The sequence below is a fragment of the Caretta caretta genome, chromosome 1, assembly GCF_965140235.1.
Source record: "Caretta caretta isolate rCarCar2 chromosome 1, rCarCar1.hap1, whole genome shotgun sequence".
Taxonomy (NCBI): domain Eukaryota; kingdom Metazoa; phylum Chordata; order Testudines; family Cheloniidae; genus Caretta; species Caretta caretta.
In genome coordinates, this window is record NC_134206.1 from 144,105,906 (window position 1) to 144,123,018 (window position 17,113).

The following is a 17,113-nucleotide window of genomic DNA, read 5'->3' on the forward strand; positions in this document are numbered from 1 at the left end:
TCAGGGAAAGTAATTACTCCTACGTGTGCAAGAAGCCACTTTCAATATGTAAAGGTCGGGGTTCGGTTTCAGTCCTATTTACAAGACACCACATCACACCAATCACATTGTAGAAGCGAACGGATCGATTTGTTTTCCACCAGGGCTCGCTTGGAATTATCCCGGGCCAACCTCTCTCCTCCCGAGCTCCGCTACTCAATCCGATTTTATTTCCACATGCAAAAAAATACAGAACCGCCCCTCCCCCCAAAATAGTAAAAAAAAAAAAAAAAAAAAAAGACCCCAAAACCAACCCCTTTAATTTCCCCTCAAAACGGGGGGGGGGGGGGCAAAGTTTCCAGGATGGGCTGAAAATATATTTTGGGGGACGGGGGAGCCAGGCCAGCCCCGTGGGTCAGTGCCAGACTGGAGTGGGGGTGCCCAGGCCCCGCCAGGCAGGGGGCCCGGGACACCAGCAGCTCCCCTCTCCCCGGACCGCGCGGAGCGGCTCTGAGCCCCGAGCGAAATTTTACGGCCGAGCTGGAGCGGAGGAGGCGGCGGCAGCAGCAGCAGCAGGAGGAGCCGCCGCCCTCCTGTTCGTCCTCCCCGGCAACGGCGCCGCCGACTCCCGGGCCCGCTCCGCTGCCCGCGGCCCCGGGCGCTTGGCCTGAGAAGCGGCGCAGGCAGCGGCGGCGGCGTCTCCCTTCCGCATTTTCCTGGGTCTCTCTCGGGCAGTGACGTGACGTGCTGACGGCGGGCCCGGCCCGGGGAGCTTGGCCGCTTCCACTCAGCTCCGAGCTCGGCCCCTCCCTCCCCTCCCGCCCGCCCCGCCGCAGCCACCGCCGCCGAGCTCGGCCCAGTCGCGCTGCGAGAGGCCGCCCCGAGCCGAGCGCCGCCGCCCGCCACCCCGCACGGTAAGCAGCGCGGGCCGGGCCTTCTCCTCCCCGTGCCCGCACCAGGCCGCGGCGCGGCGCCGCAGTGCAGGCCCGGAGGAGGCCGCAGCTAGGCCGCGCCAGGGCTCCGGCAGGAGCGGGCCGTAGGGCCGCGAGCCGAGCTCCCGCCGCGCGACTGGGTGCGGCGCAGCCGGGGCTGGGCCGTGTGCGGAGCAGGGTCTGGGCCGGGCCGGGCCGGGGGGCGGCGGGGCCAGGCCGCGGGCTCGGCCGTGGGGGGCTCTCGGAGCCTGTGGAGGAGGAGACAAGATGGCGGCGGGGCACAGAGGCTGCGAGAGGCGGGGGCAGGGCGCCGGCCGCCATCTTGAATTAATCGCTCGTCCCAGCAGCCAGGCTTCCCCGCGTGCGGGCCGGGCCAGCGAGGGCGGCCCCAGCCCCCCATCCCGGCGCTGGCGCTGTCCGCCCCCGGCGGCTTCCTGGGCCGCTGCAGCGCCAGGCCCGCCAGCAATGGCCCCTGCACTGCGGAGGGAGGAGGGCGCCCGCCCTGCCGCCACCACCACCACCACCACCCTCGGGAGGGCGCAGGGCAGGGCAGGGCGCGCCGCGCTGCAGCCCGACACGCACCCCTCCCCCCGGCGGTGCCTTGAACGCGGCAACGCTGCCTTGTTGCGAGCGCCGAGCGGGGGCCCTCGGCACGGTTCCCTGCCCAGCCAGCGGGCTCTGCGGGCGAGGGGGAGCCCGGGAAAGGCTCCCTTCCTTGGGAAGAATGGCTGCCTGCCTAGCGGGGGCAGTGAGTTCTCCCCCAGCCCCGGCTGTAGAGCCCCCTTCAGTGAAGAGTTTCAAAGAGCTACTCGGGGCTAAATGTTTCCCCGATTTTAGGCTTTATTAAAATCAGCACAGACATCGTCTGACCCAAAACATCCCCCGTGACCCTCTTTTCTTAATCCAGAGGAAACAGCCTTTTGCCCAGTGTCTGCGAATCCAGCTGAGTTAGTGCAGGAGAGTGAACATGAGTTTGGAGCCTGGCTGTAGGCCACAGGGAAACTATGCTGGATTTGCTGCCCAAACTGAGGGAGATGCAGAAAAAGAAACAAGCAGCTAACGATATTTGGAACATTTGTCATGGTTTTCGGACTTACTTGTGAAGTTGAGCCCTTGCTTTATAAAGGTGTAGTTTTGAACATGATTCTTCCTTTGTGTGTGTGTTACATTCTCAGTGATCAAGTCAGGCAGAGGAACAGTAATTCTGTACGGTTTCAGCACAGTAATAAGTTGCTGGTAGGCTAAGGCATTGGACTGCTCAGGGCTTTAACTCAATTATGGGGACACAATTAGATCCCGTCTACACTACATTTACTACACTACTTTTAAAACTGGGATGTGACCAGATCAGGGAAAATCTTGTAATTGGTTCTCCTGACTCAATTATACTTCTGATGTAGATGGGGGTCTTTCACTGGGGATGGGAGGTAGGGGATTTTGCTGATTGCTCTTCACCAGTGGAAGTGGGGTCAGGATTTTGTTGTGCTTTTAAGAAATTCTGTACAGGGATGAGGGAGATTTTGCTATGTGTATTGGTATTTTTATGGGAATGGAGGTGGGTGAAGGATTTTTGTGTATTACTCTCGTCCGTAAGGATGGAGAAATGATTTTGCTGTATCTTAGGGTTTGTCTACACTTAATACACTAGTGGCATTCCTGCAACTGTACTGCTGTAGTACTTCAGTGTAGACGCTACTTATGCTGACAGGACATAGTCTCCCATCCACGTAAGTAATCCACCTCCCTGAGGGGCAGTAGCTAGGTTGACGGAAGAATTTTGCATGTGAATTTAAGGTTAACTTAACTACGCTGCTCAGGCATGTGGATTTTTCACACCCCTGAACAACGTAGTTATGTTGACGTAATTTTCTAGTGTACACCAGGCCTTAGTCTTCCCCCTCTTGCTTCTTTTGGAAGCGGGTTGGGTAGTGGAATATATGTGTTTCCGTGGCATATTATAATCTCACTCTCTCCTGCACATGTTCTTTCTCCGTTCATGGCTTTCTTGAATGATTGTATTTAAGGTCAGAGTTATGGGGAAAGACGTAAATAACATCTGGGGAAATGAAGGGTTTTGTAGGGTTTTTTTTTTTATTGAATTGCCAGCATTTTAATATAATTTGTATTCCAAATATATTTTTTCTTTCTTGTTCTCATATCAGAAATTTGCCTTGATTTTCATTTGCCCAAATAAAGCTATATTGCTTATATAAGCAGATATAATAAGCATCCTGTTAGCGCTGTCTTTATAATTTAGCTTTACAGACTAAACTATATAATATTTAAGATAATACTTACTCTAGATCCACATGAAACTGACTTAGTCCCTGATCCTTCAGTTGGATTTGACTGTGCAGGCGGATCTGTATACCTGCAAAGAGGCTCTTTGAAGCCATTGAGGTTCTACATGGGTGCAGAAGTCTCTGCATGGATCTAGTTGTAGGAACGGGGTCTTAAAATGTATTAAGGCAAATCTTATTTATTCCGGTAGAGGCTAGCTTAAAAAAAAAATCATAAAACTTCTATGTTGTACAAGTTACAAGTGGTAGAAAGTCTATCCTTGATTCACCCACTAAATCTTAAAAATCCACTTGCTTGGAAAGCTTTCTCAGATGACTGAAATCAACATTTGCAGAATGTAAGATAACATTTGCAGAAATTCTGATCTCAACGGTTGAGCATGAACAGAGTGCAAACAAATATAATGCTGTCTTCCTGAATTTGCAGATGGACAGCTCTAGCACCTCTACTGTTGTTGGTATCTTTACTAAGTTGCATCAGGGTGAGCACTGACCAGAGACTTGTCAGTTTTTACTGTTACTATTCAGAATCTATGGGCAGCCTTGAGTAGTTATGAGAATCAGGTCAATTTCACTCTTTTGGAACTTAGAACAGTAGTAGAGAAAAGCAATGGGGTTAGTCCTAGGGGAGAAGGACCCAAAAGGAGAAGCTGAGTAATGGAGACCTCCCTGTGCAGTAGCCAGAAATTTGAGGGAAGGATAGGATAACAGATGGATAACATCCATCGCAGGAGCAAGGAGGCCCGTGGCGTGGGAGTGGGGAATAGAAAGTGTGAACGCTCCTTCCAGCAGCCAGTGGGAATTGGGGCTTCAAAGTCATCAGACTCTAACTTATCAAAGGTTAATATGTATGACAAGATGGAGTCATTAAGTAGGGTCCATAAATAGTACTTCTACTTGGCACTGCTTGGGGACAGAGCAGGTCACTCCATCTTCTTTGTCAGTTTTTGGCTGCCAGGTTTAGTTCTTGCTACTAGGTATCTGATAAATTTACAAGTTCTGTGGGTGCATTAATGAGGGGGATGCATAGAGGGGTATGTTAGAGAGGGTAAGTTAGAAAAGAGCAATAAATGACAGTAGAGAACATAATGTAGGGAAAGATTGAGAGATCCAAATGGGTGGAGAAAGAGAGAAGGAAAAGAAGCAACCATAAGAAGGCATCACAGGAAAACATACTATTGTAGGAAAGAAATTCTTAATAGACTTAATAGACCTGAACTTGTTTAATTACTAAAGCTGAACAAATTTGGGACTGGTGATTAATACTTGTATAAATGTTTATCTTAGAATACCTGGGGTGCTAGAGTTCTTGCTTTTCTATGATAACAAAAGTTGACAAATCTGATCTTTCCCATATCCAAAGTTAAAAAAGTTTCTTCCTAATGAGTATTTGGGGTCCTAGATCTGTGGAGGGATCTCCTTGGGCAGAGTGCCATTGACATAATATCTTAACATTCAAAGTGGCCTGATTGATCTCAACAGAACTCGATAACAATCTGTCAGTGCAGATCCCTTTTCTTCGACTACAGTCCTCCACAGTCTATTCAGTGTAGATCTCTTTTCAGAATCTAGGGTCGTTCAACTGGACTTTTCCAAGTAACAAAGGAGTCCACGAACAAAGACTGCATCTGCGGTTCTCATAGTTTAATTTCTGGCTCCACTCCTTCACCCCCCCCACCCCAACTTGTTTACATTATTTTTCTTAACAGGAGGATTTGTTAGTTGGGAGTAGCAGAGGATTAGGTTGTGCAAGGATGGGGTTGGAATATATTTGCTTCTGGCTGGGTGTGTGTGTTTGGAAATGTTTGTTTATATTTCAGATAAACTCCCCCATGCAAAAACTTAATTAATATAAAGGAAAGATGGAGAATGAAAACAAACTGTTGAAGTTTTCAGTTAAGGTTTCCACAAAAATCTTAACTCTTTATATTGGGCTCATGCATTGTAATAATGCATTATGGTGATAGTGGGGGGTTCCTGCCCATTATTGGCAAAAGTGTTTGGAGGGAGGAAAACCACATGCCTTCCTCCTACTGACATAATTCTTCCTATTGGAAGAAGTCTTCAAGGAGATTCTGTGGCCTCTCCCTAGTCTTACACATCAAATCCCCCTAGCTTGGGATTTGTACTGGCTCTTATTTTGGCCAGACTGGTTTGCTCAACCCTAATTCTAAAGCATATATGCAAGGGGGCAGAGTTAAGGTTAGAGTGGTAAATTGTAATGAGAAATTTCTTAACCTTTTAGTATTTAGATTTTTGGGGGGATAGGGTGATTTAAGATCTAATCAGTTACTATTCATCAAAGAAGTTTTGACGCTGTATCAAACTATAGAGAGTTGATAGAATTCTAAATTTGATAGTGTTTGAGACCAGATGGTATTTTTAGTCTAAAAGCAAATGGGTGACGCTTCTCTGGGGAGCCTCTGCATAATCTCACTTATGAGATTCAAAGTGCCTGTGACATGGGGGTCTGGAACCTTGTGGCACTAACCATATGGGACCCTGAGGGAGGTATGAAATGCAAGCCCTAACTACCTTAGTTCCTTTCTGACTGCCAAAGGCTGTGAACGTAAGGGACCCTAGAGCAGTGTCCATTTCTGATTCTATTAGACATCTACCTTTACTCACCTTGAGTAATTTTGTAATCATTATTAATTTGAGAACTCCTTAGCCCATCATCCATCTGGGTTGTACTGCTTACCAGTCTCTCGTGAGTGGATATTTGCAGAGGTTTCCCTCTTTGGGGAATACCTGTATGTATTCACTTTCTCTGCCCTTCTTCCTCAGAATTTTCTATACCTCCTTGAAGTATGAGGTTCAGGAAAAATGAACTGAGGTGTGTAGGGGTCATCTACGCTTTGTTCAACCTCTGAATGTTCAGTCACATGAGATGCTTTTGGGAGCCCCAAAGGGTATGGCTTTCCAGAGATTTAGGAACCGCACAGGCACCTTGAGTGAAATCTTGGCCATACTGAAGTCCAGGGGCATTTTGCTTTTGACCTCAATGGGGCTAGGATTTCACTTCTTGAATAAGAGTGTGAGATATGCATAGGGAACTCTCTGAGAACTACAGTTACTGGGCAAGTAACCTTTCTCTTCTTTATTTTTTTCAGGCACTGTGACTGATGAGAATTAAAGGCCATGGATGAAGATGGACTTGAACTGCAGCCACATGAGCCAAACGCGTTTTTTGACCCAACAGGTCTGACAGGAGATAAAGCATATGAGGCCCTTCATGTTAAACATAAAATAGATTATAACCAGTCCGTTGTCATTACTGAATAGTGCTGGGCTGTTTTGTTATTATTTTTGGACTGAATGCTGTACTTGTGATTTTATTTTTAGTTCAGAACAAACTAAAGTAACTAAAATGTACTGGCTACAGGATACTCTGAAAGGAGAAGTGTTTGGGGGTTATGGCAGACGCTCAAAAATGGCTGACCTTACCCATAACAAAATTTATGGTCTCTTTTAGTTGAATGCTAGAAAACCGGTTTATGTTAATTTGTCAAAGAAATGCCAGTGGCTAATAAGAAAGTAACAGTTTTTTAGTGCTTTTTCAACTACCATATCTCTCTGTAAATAGATATGGTCAAAGATACCAGAATGCTTGTGGTAGATAGATATGTTGTTTATAAGCTGAAGACAAATTGTAATAATTTGCAGCTGATAAATATCAGCCATGTTCCTTGAATTACTGTGGATGTTTTAAACATTGGTTTAATTATATTTTTCAGGGTCTGATGCAGCACATATGGATGGAGATCAGATTGTTGTGGAAGTGCAAGAAACAGTATTTGTTTCAGATGTGGTGGACTCAGACATAACTGTGCATAACTTTGTTCCTGACGATCCAGATTCTGTAGTCATCCAAGATGTCATTGAGGATGTTGTTATTGAGGATGTTCAGTGTTCAGATATCATGGAGGAGGCAGATGTGTCTGAAACTGTCATTATTCCTGAACAAGTGCTGGGCACAGAGGTAGCAGATGAAGTTTCTTTAGCACACTGCACTGTTCCAGATGATGTTTTAGCTTCTGACATAGCAGCAGCAGCATTGTCTATACCAGAACATGTACTGGCAAGTGAATCAATGCATGTACCTGAAGTTGGTCATGTGGAACATGTGGTTCATGATAATGTTGTAGAAGCAGAAATTGTCACCGATAGTCTGGGAGAAGATGTAGTTTCTGAAGAAGTGTTGGTAGCAGACTGTGCCTCAGAAGCAGTGATTGATGCCAATGGAATCCCTGTGCAGCACCAAGATGATAAGGGCAACTGTGAAGATTACCTTATGATTTCCTGTAAGTTTATGGGGAAAGCAGTAAAAGATAGAGTGAATGACATTGACTGGGGTGCTGTTTGAAAATTTTTGTTCCTTTTAATTAATGCCAGAGAGAAAGAGAGCTTTCTGAAATATTTATAAAAACGAAGTCTCATAAATATGCATGAATATTTTCTGTTATAATTGTGTTCCTGCTGAGGTGGTTTATTTATGAAGCTAATATAGATAAAGTAATTTTTCCAGCTATCTGATTATTAAAATAAGCCTTTTAAAATAAAATACTCATGTATTAGTTTACAGAACAATATTTTATGTGAATACTTTCTGTAACGAAGATGTAAAATGCCACTTACTTAATAACAACTATAGGAAATAAACCTGGCATTGCTCCAGCATATACATTTAGACAAATGTATATGTTGCAAAATCACTAAGAAAGCAAAAGAATGGTTTCACATAAGTGGAAGAGGGACAGCCACAGAACTGTTCTATTTTTCTGCAGTTTGAAAAATGTCTTGCATCTGAAATACTATCCTTAGTGTTTTTGCTAATCTCCTCTTTTAGGTATATAAATACAGGTAGCAATAACTTTTTTCTTTTCTATTATAACATGTTTCTTCTCTTGAATAAACTGAACATGTGAATGTACACTATTAGCAAAAAGGACAGCCACTGTTGCACATATTTGGGAAGCTCCCTTGAACTCAAGATTTTAGTTTTTGAATATTTTTAAGCCCCTTTGTACCAGTAGAATGGTCTATTAGAGTTGCAATATTGAAACAGGTGTGTGGGTGTGGGAGGGACACCACCAAATCATAAAGTTAATTCCTCTGTGGGAAATAAGCCTTTGCTCAAACTAACACTGATTTTAATGGTGTTATCTGATTAACATTCTTGGGTACTATATAATTTATGAAAGATATTAAACAGGTTTTTGTCGTAGAATCATTGAAATAGAACAGACATATTGTATCATTTAGCCCATTTACGTTGATCCTTGCAGGATTATTTGTTTTGTCTAGATTTTAATGACTCAAATAATGGAACTTAACTGACGTCATATATTGATTGATTCTTGCTTCGTTTCCAGTAACAGGTTCTTTGACTAGTTCTTCATTGTCTGCATGTTGTTCTTTGAATATTTCTTTTTTTAATGGAATTGTAGTTTGTTTTGGCTTAACTATAATATCGTCTTCTGCACTCATAGATTTGAACATTTCTTCTCCTTGCCTCCATGATCACTTGATTTCTTAATTCCCTAACAGTTGACTTCCTAGTGTTGAATACCCTTGTGTAGCTGTGTTTTAAAGTAATATGGAGATTGACTTAATGGTCCCTAACTAAGAAACCATCCTTTTGTACTTCTTAACTGTAGAGAGTAATTGACTGAAAACATGAGATAACCTCATCATGTTTAACAGAACCAAGATTTTTTATTCTTAGTCAGTTACTTCCACTTGGTGAGAAGTAGATCCAGGGTGGTTCCTTCACTGACTTGATTCTTTACTTTCATTGCTATTAAATGCCAGTGTGTTTTTAAATATTTTTGTAATATATTTGGCTCTTCTAGCTCAGGTACTTAAGTAAATTTAATATTTTATATTCACCCTTTGTTGCAAAGCGTATCTATTGTTTTTCTTTATATTTTGAATTGAACGTGCATTCTAGAATTTGAGTTAAATGAAAGTTTCCTCCATTACCTTCTACTGTATTTAAAGCCTGCCTAACAAGTTCTACTGGTTTTGAAGTCAGGAGGTTAGTAATCCCTCTTAAGTGGAGATTGTCTAATCTAAATAGTCACTTCATTATCGAAAAAAAATCAAATGATCTTTAAATTCAAAACCGTCCTCTTTACGTCTACAGTGTATGTCTGTCTTGGTCTTCAGGCTCAATCTTCTCCATTCTTCAGTTGCACTTGGTACCAGATGGCTCTCAGAGAAGATCACCAACATCAATCTCACCTTTAATCCCCCCCCCCCCCCCCAAGTCCCAGAGATCATCCTTGATTCTATCACAACTTTTTTCACTTATATTTATCTAAATTACGCATCCTGGGCAAATGGGTGAGTAGAATTTTGTGAGGTTGACTTAATCTAAGGTACCTGCATCATAGTATCTAAATGCTGCCGGTTTCCATGTGTACTACAATACATGAACATTTGCCTGTTTTCCTCAGAATACTTTTGCCCATCACTTGAGAGGCAGAATATTACTCTGTTCACTTTATATGGGTCACAAGTTACCTGTCCCATATTCTTCATTGGAATTCCTAGGTAAGATCACTTGCCACCTTCTTTCTGTCGGTTGGTTCCCTTTCATTGTTTTCCCTTTGCTGGATAGGCTGCTCTTTGTACCTGGCTTCTTCTTAATCTGAGCATCATCTCATTTTTCAAGAGTGGTTTAGCTGTTGCTCAGGTGAGAATGGTTGAATGAGTGTCTAACAATTGAATAAAGAAAAGGAGTACTTGTGGCACCTTAGAGACTAACAAATTTATTTGAGCATAAGCTTTCGTGAGCTACACTTTGCTCACTTAGCTGTAGCTCACGAAAGCTTATGCTCAAATAAATTTGTTAGTCTCTAAGGTGCCACAAGTACTCCTTTTCTTTCTGTGGATACAGACTAACACGGCTGCTACTCTGACAATTGAATGGCTCCACACATGCTTTTCTTATTCCTTCTTCCTCTCTTCTCATTTATGGATTGAACTGCATTTTCTTTTCTGATAGTACCTGTCTTAGTGATCTACATTCTGTGAGACTTTCCTTCAGCAAATTTATCTACTGTTTGAATCATCCTTTTCCCATTACAAATGGAATCTAACATGTAAATGAGACTGCCTTGATTTCCTTGGATATTGCTTCCAAGATAATGCTTCTTACCACTAGCGATGCTCTCTTTTTGTGTAGATACTCTGTCTTTGCCCTCAGAAACTCAGTTGTTTGTTCTGAACTGGGTCCTGGCTATTTATACCTAACTCAGCTCTGCCTTTGGATCCCTAAGCAGAGAATGAAAACCACTGCCAGATGTTAAGCAGCCTGGGAAAGGATTCCAAGAGTTTTGATAAACCACACTTTTCCTTTTATCCATGCCAGAAAAAGTTATTTAAGGAGGACTCTTGAGATATCTTGGCCAGAAGGGGACAGATTATGGACAGACACACATCAATCCAACTCCTCTAGCCATAGACCGAAATTATGATTTGGAAAGCCATTTCTTCCTAAATGGAAATGTAGCATTTTAGTAAAATGTTAAAAAATGGCCATAGACAGAAAGATGTTGGAGTTTATCATGGAGGACAGTACCTTTAGAGCTGGACATCCAACTGAAATTAAGGTTTCTACATTCCGGATTTTACTCAGTTCGTCAAAGCAGGAGACATGCAATTAGCTTTTTGTCGCTGAACAGAGGCAATAGAAACAGCTCCATCAGAAGAGAAGTTGTGCTGGATGTTCTCAGTATATTTTGTACAATAAGAATGGTAAAATATAAATAATCAGTATGGGAAATCTGAAGAGATGAAGGCTAATCTAGGAAACTTTGTATTTGTCCAGTATTCCGCAAATCTAGGAAATTGTATGATGTCAACAGGTATAGCAGGCACATTACGTTCACATCCTAATCAGGCCTAGAGTAAGAAATATTTGATTCATGTACCAGAACCAACATTTTCAGTACAGGACCTTTTCAGAACCAAGGGTATTCACAAAGATGGTAACAGTGATTGTATAATTACTTAGGTTTAGAAGGGGCACATTCTCCCCCACCCCCTTCGATGATATTTTTATAAAGTCAAGAGCAATGGACCTAGTCAACAGAACCATAATCCATATGACTTCAGTAGTGAAGAAATCATGGTTTTGTAGCAGATATAAAAAATGTTTTTGTTTTACAGGCTGTCTTCATCAACAACCTGGGAGTACAGAGCTATTTTCTCTTGAGGAGATTCTTAAAGGTGCAAGACATAATAATAGTTTTTTCCCTCAAAAAAGTAACATTTGCTGTCAGACCCTATCTAACCATTATAATGGTACTGTGCATAACTGTCCTGCCCAAGAATGTTTATGAGATCACTGTGTGTTGATCATAAAGTGGAAGACATTAGGATGCATTGGTAAGAGTTATATTCAAGAGCTTAGTTTTTACTGTGCTGGGTATACAGGAGCCAAATTATGGGAATTGGAGCTACTTTGCTGCAGAGCCCACCAAGACCGACTAATGACAGATATCAGCCTTGAGTCTTGGGAAACTTATCTATGATAGAGTTCTGTTTCTTGGGATTGTAGGAAGTTCGCAGTGTCCTCTTACCATTAAAGAAATATCAGGATGGCCCGGCATTGTGTTGGACACCATCGTAACTGTGTTCTGTGTGGAAAAGAAAGTGGGCACAAGATATACTAGTCTACATCAGGAAGTAAAATTGCCACTTTCAGTGAACAGAAAGTCTGGCCTTTCAAATACAAATAAACAGTGTAAATGTTCAGATTGAGCAGAAAGTCAGTTTGGGAAATACAGCCTGTATAGGAACCTACTTGAGTATAAACATTATGGAAGAATGCAACCACCTTTTGCATTAAGGAAATACTAAACTAAGCAAGTTGTTCTAGTTGGCAAACAACTTATCCTAAGTATTTTGTCTGTTACCTGTGATAGTGAGAATTTTTGCCAACGTAAGGACAGAACTCACGTTGTTCTTATTGTTCCAGACTGACTTGGGGCCAGATTCTTATCTTAGTGAAATTGATGTAAATGTGGAGTAATTTTTTTGGATTCAGGGGCTGGATTGATGATGCATTTATTGATGAGTATGTACATGTAAAAGGATGGCACCTGAATTGTGCCCAATTTGTATATTTTTTGGAATAGAGAAATGTAAGAAGATTATACCATTTGGTCTTTCCAGGGTCACATTTTGACATAGTTTGTAGTGCAATTCGTTCATATATAAGAATTTTTCATTTTAGATGTAATGTTTGGTGGGAAGCAAATGCTGTAGTAGTATGATGATGATGGGCGATCATTTGTTACTGAGTATGATCATCTTCCATGGGAGTTATGAGTCCTCAGGTGGCTAATAAGGCCAATCCTTGAACCACATGTTCCATTACAATGAGGACAGATGTTTTCAGGCTCAGCAGGAGGCTGTTGACCATGACTGGAGACCTGTCTCTCCTTCCTCCTGTGCCTCTTGTCCTCTTCAGCTTGTCGGCGAGCAAGTTCAAAATGCAGGGGACCATCACGTAGGACTTCGCTCCATTTTAAACAATCCTGGGCAAGTGTCTCCCAAGTATCAATGTCAATATTAAATTTTTTTAGGTTGTCCTTCAGCAAGTCCTTACAACGCTTCTGTTGTCCACCCATGTTACGGTAGTAGTATAGTAGACAATTATATATTAATAACATTGAATTAATCTGTTAAGCTATATTTTGTTTTTCCTTGTACTGCTCTTAGTCATTCCTTTATTATCTCTTGGTCTTACTGTTATTCTTCCATATGGAGACTATCTAGATATGCTTTAGATCAGGGGTTCTCAAGATTTTTCATTTTGTGGACTACATTAACAGATTATTTTATGGACCACTTCTACGTTTGTGCACAATTATGCAGTCCACCTTCCTCTTCCATTTGTGATCACATAAAATCACTGTAGCAACTATAGCAATTGCATACAAAGAAAAGTAACATTAGGAAAGTGTATTTTTTGCCATTTTTAAAAGTAAATTTAGCAACTGGAAACGAGAAAAGAGCCAGCGTCATGTGATCGGTGAGCTCTCTGAAGACCACCAGCAAGTGCCTTGTGGATCATAGTTTGGAAACTTCTGTTTTAGAAAAAGTATCTAGTTTCTTAGGGTATCTGTTTTGTTTTGCTTTTATTTATTTTCTTGGAGAAGCAGTCTCCACCCAGAAGTAAAATTCTGGTATAGAGGAATCAAAACATAGCCAGTTCATTTACTAAGTTTTTATAAAGTTTATCAGATTTTAGTTAATATTTATAAAAGTTACGTCTTACAGCTTTGGAGTAAAGTAGTTCTGGCTCTTCTTTTCAGTAACATGGGTTGCGATCAGTTTAACAAGGGCCCAGTGTACCTACTGGGAAGGCCACAATCCTTTAGTAAAAACTGGTGAGCGTGCATTCTTTGAGAAATTAAATTAACAGATAGGAACACATTTTCCTTTTTTACTTCCAGGAGGGAGAATATAAGAAAATGGCAGCATCCTGTGTTTGGCGCATTCATGGGTAAGACAGGTATGGGGTAGTACCCATAGATAGGTCCTGTATTTGAATTAAAAATTCAAGCATCTAAGAGGCTTCACATTTTAAACATTGACCAGGTTGATGTTTGTAAACCTCATTTTCTCTAACTGAGATTGAGAAGATGGAAAAATACAGAAAAATGCATGGAAAGTGTTCATTTAAAAAAAAATTCACTATGTGACCAAAATAACGTTTTTAGAATGCACCCTAAAATAAGTAATTACAGGGACGATACCAAAGCCCAAATAAACCAGTATAGATAGATGCTTCAGTGTGGCAGGCACACTACATGTCTTGATCGCTAATCAACCACCCAGGTACACTGTGGATTGCAGACAATGGCCAGCAGCTGCAGCCAAACTATATTTCAGTGCAAACATGCTTTATACTTAGAGCCAATTGGAGAGGGAAATGGTGTTATTCCTGCTGGGATATATTTTTGTTTCCCCCTTGTTTCCATCTCACCTTCTGATTTCCTTTTCCTTTTTTCCTTGTTATCTCTGATCTTGTCTTCTGTTTTACTCTTTTCTCATCCTTTCTTCCCCATTTTTCTCCTATTGAACGTAGTGCACTGTCTATCATATTTTCTACTCTTTTCCTCTAATCTGCCAAGCACTGCTAGCATGTTAATGCTGCGGACTCTCCCAGAAATGCGTGGGAATTTTTCCTCCAAGGGGAAAATTTGGTCCTATATTTCTACACATACTCGCATTTTAAAAGTTTGGCATGTTTTTGTTTTGTTTGTTAAATAGGATTATTAAAGGATACTTACATTAAATAGGAATCATATCTGAGGCTTTTATATAATGTAAAGGGGAGTCAGGAAACAAACAAATTATAATTTTGTACATTGAAATATGCACCAATTGCCTTAAAATTACATCTTTCACAAAGATTACTCTCCAGCGTAGGAAGACCTTATCCATTGTCTGGAGGAGAAGCAACTGAGTTTCTGATTCATAAGCCAGAAACCTTCTCTACTACAAATATTATTTAAAAAACAAACAAAAAACCACCAGACTCTACAATTAGAAGTTTATTGTTTTAAAACAAAAACCAAAAACAATCCCTGTCTAACATAGTATTCTGGGCTCTAGAACTTTATTTTTTTCCTTGTTAAAATCCGTTTAAGTCAGTGGCAAATTTCCTATTGACTTCAGTGGTGCAGTATCAAGCCCTATTGATGAGAAAGCACAATATAGACATGATGGACAGTGCTGATAGCCAATCCAGAAGGGAGTAATTAAATCCAACAGAAGGAACAAAACAAAAAGTATACTTGAGGAATGATAGCAAAACATTTCCCCCCCATGCCAGAATTTTATTTATGGTTGGGGGTCTCATGTATATTCCAAGGAATTTTTTATAAAAGTGCATCCAGGTAGCAGAGAACATCTACTGTAAGGTTGCATTTTCAAAGTGATCTGTAATAACATATCACCATAATGTCTTACCTTTTTTCTCCATTTAAAAGGTTCTGAGTTTCATTACAGCTATGTTAACAAGGACATTGTCTCTTGATCTAGGATCTTGTTCCTAAAGACATTTCAGATAGTACCCTTGGTTTTCTGGGACTTTGGAAGCAATATATTGTGCAGTGTTCATTCATCATTCACTTGAAAAAATAGTGTTTGGTGCATTCCTGCTGCCAGTTCTAGTGATGGGACTAGTAGATTAAAGAACATTTTGTAATGTAATATAATGCATAATATTCTCTGCAAATAGTGATAACTACTAATTTACATTCCTTGTTGAGAAATTTTATGCATATGTAAACATATGTATAGTACAGATGAGAGACAGAATACATAGATTGTATGTGGTATAAAGGTTTTATGTTGACATAATTGCACAATAATAATAATAATAATAATACCTAGTCTTGTATAGTGCTTTGCATCAGTATATCTCAAAGTACTTTACAAAGGAGGTCAGCATGATGCTCAGGATGGCTGCATTGTTCATGAGTGGTAAAACCATGATTGACTAATGAAGATCATTCCAGATGAGCCAATAAGACTTTTATACCATGTCATCATGTACTCTGTATATGCCACATGTTACAGAAAGCTATGAGAAAAATTTTTAGCATTTTAAAAGATTTTATTGGTACTGTTTTGCATTTCTTTTCCTCTTAGCTTTGTGCCTTTTGTTACCATGATTCCAAACTATACATGACTTTAAAGGAGCCATAAAAACCTCAAAAAGAGACTTAAAGTATTTATTGTAGATAACGTAATATATTTTAAGTCCAATGCTTTGGACTCTGCCAGTGCTAGAAGAAAATGTCGGATCCTGTTGGAAAGGGGAAGTCCCTGTAGGGTTGTGAGATAGTGGCCTTTGTAAGCCTGTGGAAATTAATATTTTTGGATAAAAGTCCACATTTGGGCAAAGAAACATTTTGTTATGATATGTGTTTTTAAAAAATGTCAGATTTCTGAAGCTGCTTATGAGGTTGCAAGTGTTAGAAGTGTACCAGTACTAGTGACTTAGTGGGCAGAGAGCAGGTGAGCCAGTTAAAATCTGCATGAAAAATAAATTTATCACATGAATGTGGGTATGTTTGTGTGAACTATATTTTCATTTTGGTGCTTGGAGGAAGTCCGTTGAGGAGCAGCCATGGAACAGGCACAGTCTTCCTTTCAGAGATTGTTGTGTAGTGAATACAAAATAATACTGGGGAATGGATATAGGACTGTAATACTACATACAATTTAAATTCCTTTCTGTAGGAAAGTTAACAGGAATTGATGGAATCAGAATTTGTCAGTGTTAGAGTGGCAATTCATTAGTTTGAAACTGAACTTGGTCCCTTCTTTTATGAGCAAGCACGGTCTGGGATTGCTTAAAATACTACTTCTTGGTCAGTGGGAAAAGACAGATCTAGTGTTTTTGTGTTGTTAACCCCCTTTCTAACCAACTAAAGGAGCAGTATTAACAGACTTAGAAGGGAGGTAGGCCAGGTTCTCAACTGAAGGGACATCTGTAATGTGTGGCCTTATGGGAGAGGATGGCCCTTGATGGGAAAGGAGTTAATAGCTTGTTGGATGTGTGTGTAGAGGGGAGAACGTCATTAAAAATTGAAGAAGTGTATGAAACCTGGGCTGTAGAATACGTACTACTATGCTGTTTTTTCCCCTCTTCTTACTGCAGTTTGACAACCATCAGGAAATATCCCCAAATTACATTCATCTTCTCTTTGCTCCAAATTGTGGTACTGGTTCTCTACGTTAGTGGTCATGGAAGGGCAACCTAGAGAAGTTGTGAAGCAGTTTTGTGGTGTTCACTGTGGCTGTTTCCTATCTCTTACTGCCTTCATCACCAGTATATTTTGGCTAGCTTGGGTCGAAATAGGGCATAAG

General features: G+C 41.2%; 1 protein-coding gene across 5 annotated transcripts in view; it reads left to right on the forward strand.

Moving 5' to 3' along the window:
- Window positions 1-328: 328 nt before the first annotated feature.
- Window positions 329-17,113, forward strand: part of ZFX (zinc finger protein X-linked) — a 29,362-nt gene continuing 12,577 nt past the window's right edge. The window contains exons 1-5 of one of the 5 annotated variants that reach the window (XM_048863223.2): window positions 329-893; window positions 1,819-2,037; window positions 6,325-6,413; window positions 6,949-7,515; window positions 11,390-11,449. In XM_048863223.2, coding sequence (XP_048719180.1) covers window positions 6,353-6,413; window positions 6,949-7,515; window positions 11,390-11,449 — 688 coding nt within the window. In that variant the 5' untranslated portion in view covers window positions 329-893; window positions 1,819-2,037; window positions 6,325-6,352. Of the gene's footprint in view, window positions 894-1,818; window positions 2,038-6,324; window positions 6,414-6,948; window positions 7,516-9,540; window positions 9,560-9,708; window positions 9,770-11,389; window positions 11,450-17,113 lie in introns of those variants that run through there. The other 4 variants (XM_048863213.2, XM_048863234.2, XM_075131995.1 and 1 more) reach the window with 4 other exon arrangements.